General features: G+C 36.2%; 1 protein-coding gene across 3 annotated transcripts in view; it reads left to right on the forward strand.

The window, feature by feature from the left end:
• ets1 (v-ets avian erythroblastosis virus E26 oncogene homolog 1) overlaps positions 1–9,745 on the forward strand; it is a 27,682-nt gene that overhangs the window by 13,835 nt on the left and 4,102 nt on the right. For 2 of the 3 annotated variants that reach the window (XM_016534204.1, XM_016534202.1), the window contains exons 4-7: positions 602–679; positions 1,379–1,624; positions 3,572–3,832; positions 8,866–8,984. In XM_016534204.1, coding sequence (XP_016389690.1) covers positions 602–679; positions 1,379–1,624; positions 3,572–3,832; positions 8,866–8,984 — 704 coding nt within the window. The remainder of the gene's footprint in view (positions 1–601; positions 680–1,378; positions 1,625–3,571; positions 3,833–8,865; positions 8,985–9,745) is intronic. The other variant, XM_016534205.1, reaches the window with a different exon arrangement.

The following is a 9,745-nucleotide window of genomic DNA, read 5'->3' on the forward strand; positions in this document are numbered from 1 at the left end:
TAAATTAACAATTGAATTTTTATATATATATATATATATATATATATATATGCATAATTATAGTATTAATAACTCATATATTTAAATTTTATTTATTTAGTTAGTTAGTTCTGCCCACTATAGTTCATTAATCAAAATTAGAAACTTGCATTGAATCACAAAATGCATTAATATTATTATATGTGCAAATGAGCAACTGCTTTGTGATAATTACTCCAACTTAGAAACATGACACATTAATATAGAATTTGACAGATGTATTGTAGAGTCACAGATGTGAGTACTGTATATCCAAAACTCTGAATGCAGCTCATCCCATCATAATTTGAGATGTAATGTTATTTATATAATGACTTTTACAAAAGAGTACGATACAGTAGGGTAAATCATCTTTAGCAGATTCTATAATCTATGCTGTGATTTGTCATGTCAAAAGCTGGAAGCATGCAAGGGGTTTCACATTTCAAAAGTCTGTAAAGTAAATTTCACTCTGACATGCATAGCAAAGCAGTTTCTGTTGCACAATCTAATCTGTTATCCACCACGTTCAGCTTTGAAAGTGTGCATAGGTTCAGTGATGTGTGTCATTTTCTTCACACAGAAGACCCGAAGCATTTCCCTGTCAGCAGTCTGACCTCCAGTTTCCAGGAATCCCGCTACCCCTCAGACTACTTCTTCAGTGAGTATCTGCCCTTTGTTTCAGTTCGCCTCATCAGTACCTGAGCACACGTTCAGCACTTCAGTCATGACTGTACTAGATGCCATCTGTTTGTGAAGGCAGTTGACAAAATCCTTTATCACTTAATGCCTGCCTTAAAGGAAGAGTTAATTCATAAAATTTCTGTATTAACTCACCCTTATGTCATTCAAGTCTAACTTTATTAATACAGAAAGCTGTTGCTCTCAAGCTAAGAAGTACCGTAAAAGCACCATGAAAGTGTGAATTCATACAAAGTCATACATGGCTTTGAAATTTAATTAGGGATGCAGTGAGAGATTCTTGTTACAGACAATAATATAAAATTGTCAGAATAGCTAAACTAAATAAATAAATAAATACAAACTCAAATAAGTTGTTTTCAATGCTACAAGTGAATTTAGGCATCACAACGTTATAATATACAGTATGAAAAATTGATATTTGCTAAGTACCAGTATCAATATTTGCTAATATGTATATACTTGCATAGTGACAGTGTTATTAAAATTATTAGTTATTTTAAAGTGAATTTTATCTTTAATCTAATAATCTCTCATTTTAGCCGATAACCGATATTGTGTACCGATATTGTAACCGATATACCATGCATCCCTAAATTTAAGGTCTCTGCAAATAATCTTCTTTTGAAATAAACGTTTTTGTCTTCCTTTGCTCCAGACTATGGCATAGAACATCCTCAGTGTGTCCCTCCGTCAGAATACTCCGAGCCGAGCTTCATCACTGAGTCCTACCAGACCCTCCACCCGATCAGCTCAGAAGACCTGCTGTCGCTCAAATACGAGAGCGAGTATCCCAACGTGATACTGCGAGACACACCTCTCAATCCACTGCAGGGAGACTACTTCTCAGTCAAACAGGAAGTTGTGTCACCTGACAACATGTGTGTGGGTCGCATTAGCAGAGGTGAGCATGGGCCAAAGGTCATGTGTTTCGTTGGAAACCAAACTGCGTTCATGCAAGCTCTACATTAATATGGCTTAAATGTTCGGGAGACAAAAGCTAATTCCTTTCATCTTAGATGCATGTTTATGATCTCCCATCGGGGCTTAAAGCAGTGTGTGGTCTTCAAAACGCCACTCTCATCTCGCATTACCACAGTTATGCATGCATTGCCAGGGAATGAAGTAGACCGTTGGGTTTGTTTGTGGTTCTATCTTACACCATCTCGAGATGCTCTCAACTGCGGTAGGGAAAAAGGAGAGAAAAACAAAGCTGTTTGCTTCAAAGTGAGAGATGTTTGAAGCCACAGAGCGCTGGTAGCTGTCTTTTGTGTCAAGGCGTCCGCTTGAGGTTACGTTACTGGGGTACGAGGTGTTTTTGTGAACCTTAGGTTCTCGTAAGGAGCGAGAGGTGTAAAGCGTGAAAAGAGCGTTCCGGTTTCTCCTGAAGTATCTTTACTTCATGTACGTCTGGTTTCACTCCCGCTCGTCGAATAAACAGCCCGCCTGTCTAACCATCGTGCAGCTGAGCAAATGATCGCGATTTGGATTGGACGTTGAGATTTGTTAAAGTCACTTGTATATTTTTGAAAAACACAGAGATTTGGGTTTTCGCCCTCTAGGTACGCACTGTGGAATAAATCCCAGCTTTGGCAACGGCGCTGTGTTTTTCCTGCGTGGGAAAGTATTTGTGGTGCCACCAAACTCGCATGTGGGTTCAATTTTTCAATTGAGGATTTCAGGATCAGACCCAGCTCTGTATTATCTTTCATTCTGTAATTGACATTCAATGGAGACCGGCCTTTTATCTCCAGCTTGGCCAAAAATAGAGAAGCAATTTGTTTTGATTTTCTTCCAATTAGAGAAAACCCAAATATTTCCACATGGAAATCGTGTAAGAGAAAGACAGTGCGGTGTGGGGCAGTTCTGGATTTTTCCACGTGGTTGGGTCTAGACTGCTTGTGAACTTCTCTGGCTGGTGTAGTTGCCAAACTTTGCACCCTCTACAACCAAAGACATTGGGTTCATGGGTAGAAATAAAGGCCAGGGGCCTCATTTCTAAAACACATGTACAATCAGATTTCATCCTTTTCGTAACAAGTGAGGAAAAAAAATCTGGATTTATGAAGTCAAAAATTGACATGCAAGCGTGCAAACTTTTTGCGATCTTATATACCATTAATTAAAATAATCCAACATTGTTTATTAAAATGTCAAGATAATATGCATTAATATGTGCAAACGGGCAGCCGCTTTATAATAAAAACGTCACTGAAATGAATTCATTAATTAAATATGATTTCCTGAAAAAAATACTACTACTACTACTACTTTTAGGAAATTTTCAGAAATTGTTGTACGTTCATATTTAGGAACATTTCAGTGTTATTTTAGCATAATTGAGTTATTATTAAATCTGAATCCATTTTAATTTTGTTGTGTGTTTTTGTCATTGTAGTAGTTTTTGCATATATAATGGCTGCAATATAACAAAGAGTGAAAAATTTAAGGGGGTCTGAATACTTTCCGTACCCACTGTATATATATATATGTATATGTATGTGTGTCTATATAGATTTTTTTTTCAGTTTTAGTCATTTTGCTACATTGCTACATTTATTTTATTAGTTTGCTTTCATTTAATTTTAATTTCATTTTTTTATTTTTATTTAAAATTTTGTATGCATGTCATTTTAAATGAGGACCCTGATCTTTAAAGGAATAGCCTGTCGGTTTTAAAAGTCAGCATACTGTTATACGCTGTTATTTTTTTCTGTGTAGATATTTTGAAGAATGTCCATGCTCCTCTTTTCCATACAACATGAATCAGGTCAAAACACTGTCTGTTTGAATATGTGGAATGAAAAATGACTGTGGATGATGTTTAATAACAATGAAATCTCCATCGCAGGTAAGCTGGGAGGTCAAGATTCGTTTGAGAGCATTGACAGTTTCGAGAGCTGCGACAGGCTGACGCAGTCCTGGAGTAGTCAGTCGTCATTCAGCAGCCTACAGAGAGTTCCCTCCTACGACAGCTTCGATTCGGAGGACTATCCCACCGCACTGCACGGACACAAACCAAAGGGTACCTTCAAAGACTACGTACGGGAGCGCTCGGAACTCAGCAAGGACAAACCGGTCATCCCGGCGGCTGCGCTCGCTGGCTACACAGGTCAGCATTACCCCAGATTCAATCATTCACCGCTCGTGAATGACTGAAAAAAACCTACTCGCATGCATTAAACCCCAAATGAGTCAGAATTCAAATAAGCACAAGACCTTGAGACATAGCCTAGTTTCACAGTCATACACAAGGCCAACAGTGCAACTTTACTGAAAATTATTTTATACTAGATTTTGAGCATGGTACAATGGTATTATTTTTGTTTTTTAGACTTTTTGTTTTTTATGTTGTACTTTTTTTTTGGACATGTACCATGGTACTGGCATGGTATTCTTTGAAATATGACTTTGAGATAATTGGAAAAAAATACCATGGATTTTTTTTTTTTTTTGATGCCATATTATTACCATGGTATTCTTGGTAGTACCATGAGGTACCATCTAAATATGATGTCACATACCAAATCATAGATCATTTATGATATGATATACTATATCTTAAAACATGCCATGTTATTCTATATATCATAAATCATATTATATTGTATATCATATAACGCATCATATCATATATACTGTAAATCATATATCATATCATATCAACAACCATATGATGTTATTTTACACATCATATGATAAATCATGTCATATTAAATTCCATATCCATGCTACTTTCCCATGCTATTTGCCATATCATATCAAAAACCATGTTGTTCCATATATGATCTCATAGATTATATTATATATCATATTGCATACCATATCATATTAAAAGCCATGTTATTCTATATATCATAATAAATAATATTATATATCATTTTGCATACCATATCATATTAAAAACCATAATATCAGAAATCATATTATATATCAAGAAGCATGTGTTATTCCATATATCATATTTAAAATAATATTGCATGCCATTTTATATACTTTATATCATATCATATAAAAAAAATAACGTATTCAATATATTTCTCAATAATAAGTCATGCATCTTATTGCCTACCATATCATATCATAAAGCATATGATATGCTATTCCTTATATCATAAATCATATTTATATGTCACATTGCATACCATACGGTATATTCCATATATCAAAAACCATATGATGTTACTTCATATATCATATATCACATTGCATCATATCAGATGTTAGTCCATACATCGTATATAAATGATATCATATGTCATATCATATACATACAGCAGCAAATGAAATGAAATATCTATGATGATCGGCAAGCGTTTGGAATCACACGTTTATGCATGTGTCCTGCTAAACGAGGCGCCTCGTCTCGTGTTACTGGGACAAGGATCGGTGAAAACGAGTCGTGCACCAGTTTTGAATGCACTGGTGCACTTCGAAACCGCAGAGCCACATTTGTTACACGACTGTAAGAATGTCATGGCAGTCTTTTTGTGAGCATGACTGCAGCGGCGGCTTGTGCGAGCGGCTCGTATACCAGCAAACATGCCACACCCCGGCCTCTTCACATGAAAACACACGCTCCCTCCCTGTCTCTTTCTCGTCGCGTTTGTCACTGCCACCAGCTCTCCGTTGCTTTCTCTGCTGTTTTCATCTTGTACTCCTTATCTGCGGCCCACATCTCAACCCATTTTCCAGGTCGTCTTGGCAACAGAGGGTGCAGCACAAAGTGATAGCAGTCCTGTACACTTAAGATGAGAGCTCCTTTATCGTCCCATCTTCGAGGGGCTTTTTTAACCTTGTGCCATACGTCTCAAACCAACCTCCTCATATATCTGAAAATGCAACAGAAGAGCACTTCCCAACAGAACGAGAACACAGGTCCCACTCACTATGTGTGGCTCATTTCATTTCTATTTTGGGAAGCTAAGATTTCTTTGAGCATATAAAGGACCGTTTTGCCTATACCTGAGTTGTCTGTCATCTGGAATTCTCCATACTAGATCCGAGCTCAAAAAACGAGACATAATAGCCATATTTCATGTAAGATATTGTAAAATGTGTTTTTTCTGTGTTTGTGCACATGCAAAAAGGCATTTCTATAATGGACAGAACTACCTGTTTTTTTTACGAGTGTTACCGCAGTGTCAACACAACAGCCTTCAGAGTTCAGAGATGAGGTAGATAAAGCCAGCAAGCGACAAAAAAGATCTATTTGCTCACAGAGCTCTGGGGTTTTCATGTTTGTCATCATTAATCACATACGCACGTACAAATCCATCAGATCTGTGAGGAGAGCAGCACAACCACAGCACCGCAACACACTTTCTTCAGCGACGGCTGATTTTTAACTTTATAGGGCAGCTTTCTTATAAAGACGCACGCACACATTAAAGGGACAGTTCACCCAGAAAAATAAAACTCTGTCATAATTTACTCGTAGACCACAAAAGGACGTTTAGAAGAATGTTCACGCTGCTTTTTTTCCATACAAGCTCCAAAAATGTCAAAAATTCACCACAAAAGTGGCATAAAAATTGTTAATATGAAACAATATGATAACTGTCTGATTAAAAAAAAAGAAAGGGTAAATTAAATTAGGCATCACTGACAACTACTTTGGTAGCACTTTACAATAATGCCCCATTAATGCATTAACTAACAATGATAATATTTATAGAATTTATTAATCTTTGTTAAATGTTAGTTAATAAAAATACAACTGTTCATTGTTAGTTCATGTCAGCTCAGGTCCATTAAATAATAACTTTTGATTTTAATAACGCATTAGATGTTAAAATTAATATGAACTAAGATTAATAAATACTTTAAAAGTATTTGTCATTGTTAGTTCATGTTAACTAATGTTAACAAATGGGACCTTATTGTAAAGTGTTACCATTACTTTTGTTACTTTTTTTGGATATTGGTCACCATTCATTTTCATTGTATGGAAAAGTGCAGCGTGAACATTCTGCTAAGCATCTTCTTTTGTGTTTTATGGAAGAAAGAAAAGTCATACAGACTTGGAATGACATGAGGGTGAGTAAAAATGTTAATTCACACACAACATATGTATTTTAGGGTTAACTATCCTTTTAAGTTCAGACCCTTGTCTTTGCTTGTGTGATATGTTGTAATCATGCACTCACTTCAAGTAAAGTGGCCTTAATGTACTTTTAAAGCTTTGCTGAAAGTCCACGGTGGATTTGTCTGTCAGTCTGAGGGTTTGGTTCAGGCGTGTAGAGGACAGAACGATTGATTTCTGTTTCCGGCCCCTTTGGGTGTAATGAGGGTGTGTTACAGTAGCCGAGCTTATGGAATGTGTTTTAATGCATTTACCTACATAAACAGATTACTACATTGATCCAGATGAGTGATTTTAGTGATTCATATGTTTAGATGGAGACAAAGAGAGGCAGACAGACAGAGAGAGAGAGGGTTACAATGAACTGTTGAATTGTTGATGAGATAATCTGTTTCAGAATTGCATTAGTGTTTTATTGCATTATCGGTAAGGATATTTTTAGCTGGATGTAACACGCAGTGGGGAATTCACTAAGAATGAATTGTGCCTGCTGTTATTGCCATTTATTTTGCATGTGCGTTGCTTTCCCACCCAATTCACCAAAGGAATAATGCAGATTAGGTAACTGAACAAGCACACAGGACACAGTCTATGCTGAAAGTAATAATGTCACATTAATAATGTGTCTTCTTTCTTCTGAATAATGTGCTCTTCTAAAATAAGACTAGAAATTAGGGTTGCACCAGTATTCAAATTCTGCCCCGATTACACTATTTATTTATTTATTTATTTTGCTGACGATGCTGATAAATGATTGAAAAATAAAATAATTTGAAATGCCTATATTATTATTATTATTATTATTATTATTATTATTATATATTTTTGTATTATTATTATTTTTTTATTTTTTTGCTGATAACCAATAAATTAACAGGATCAAATTTCTACATACTACTTTGTTTAAACAAATAATAAAATCATTTTAAATGTGAATTATTGAATTTAGGCATCACAACATTAAATTATACAGAATGAAAATGTATTTATTTTTGATTTGATTTATGTTGATTTTGCTTTGAAATGATGTCAAAGGTAATCTAAATGTAAAAAACAGGGGAAAGAGCATGTACAATTGATAAATGTAAAAATCTTTAATATTGCCAATTGATAATCAATATGGTACCTATATATTGTGCATCACTAGACTTTCAGGACTTTTGCAGGGAATTAGAGTCTCTCTCTTCTCTTCGCTCTTGTTTTGCAGCAGGTGTGATATGCAATGACGGTTCATTTTAATGCACACAAACCACACGATGAAGAAAAAGCAAAGCTTATGTAGACGGGTGCACGAGCTGCTCTGCTGCTGCCTACACGCTGTGAAGCCCTTGCAGGATAGATCTCGCGCTGTAGGTCAACACGACCACATAAACCCTTCATGCTAGTCCTTAAATTGCTTCTCACAATCAAATGCATTAAGATGCACGTTTGCAATTTTTCAAATGTCTCCTTAAATATGTCACCGTGCAGAAAGGCTAAAGTCTTTAAAGTTGACCCTGGCACAGTTAAGGGCAAATGCAATATGGAAGCCTGTGAGAAAAGCCTCTCGTTTTGCAGATGGCCACCAAGGGCTTCTCTCTCTCACACCCACACAGTCTTTCACACACATGTCGACATCACACACATGTGTGTTTTCAGATACACCCGGGCGACATGCAGACATATACATCATGGCCTGCGTGATCAAACACATTTATCTGCCAGATATTTAACCTTGGGGCAAAATCCAAATGATGTCAGTGCTTTGGAATTCACATAAAGAGTCCAAAGCCCAAGTAGGACATGCAGTCTGAGCAGTAGCCAGTCAATACTCCATTGTGTCTCACCCATCTCTGCTTTCATGCAGAGTGACATAAAGCTAATAGCATGTGGAACTCTGTTTGGACCGGGATACCAATACTAACTTAATGCACCAATACAGTAGGAAATCTAGAACCGAGAAGTCTAGAATGGAAATAACATGCTACTTTGATATGTCATGCATGTAGGTGGAATTGAGATTTTGTTGTGAACATCCTCCATAGGACTGTAGTAAGTCATGGTGTTGCTTATCTGTTCAGGCAGCGGACCCATCCAACTCTGGCAGTTTCTGTTGGAGCTCTTGACAGACAAATCCTGCCAGTCCTTCATCAGCTGGACTGGAGACGGCTGGGGGTTCAAGCTTTCTGACCCTGATGAGGCGAGCGGGTATATATATATATATATATATAGTTCATATAGTGTCAGGGTTATTATAGTTAACTAAAACTATAAATAAAATAAAATTAAAGTTAACTGAAATAAAATACTTTTTTACATTTTGTTTTATTTCAGCTAGTTGCGAAGGCATTATTTCGTATTCTCACTTAGTTTAACTTGATGCACTAAAATAACTAAAACTAAAATTGAAATAAAAATAAAATTATATAGACATTTTAAAAAAAAGTAAAAAAAATGACAAAAACACCACAAAATGTCTAAAATATTTAACTAAAATGAAAATGGAAAATATAAAAATAAAATCCAATTCAAAATATTATTGAAAAGGTAGTCTTTAATCAGCTGAACAAATACTTAAACTCAAATGGATACCTGGACAATTTTCAATCTGGTTTTCGACCACATCACAGCACAGAGACAGCGCTCATTAAGATAATAAATGATATTCGCTTAAATTCTGAATCTGGCAAAATATCAGTGCTGGTACTACTAGATCTCAGTGCTGCATTTGACACTGTCGATCATAACATACTACTAGACAGACTGGAAAACTGGGTCGGGCTTTCTGGGATGGCAATCAAATGGTTCAGGTCATACTTAGAAGGGAGAGGTTATTATGTGAGTATAGGAGAGCATAAGTCTAAGTGGACGTCCATGACATGCGGAGTCCCACAAGGCTCAATTCTTGCACCGCTCTTGTTTAGCCCGTATATGCACCCTCTAAGTCAAATAATCACAAAG

Source organism: Sinocyclocheilus rhinocerous, unplaced genomic scaffold (genome assembly GCF_001515625.1).
Source record: "Sinocyclocheilus rhinocerous isolate Xijiao unplaced genomic scaffold, SAMN03320098_v1.1 scaffold336, whole genome shotgun sequence".
NCBI classification, from domain to species: domain Eukaryota; kingdom Metazoa; phylum Chordata; class Actinopteri; order Cypriniformes; family Cyprinidae; genus Sinocyclocheilus; species Sinocyclocheilus rhinocerous.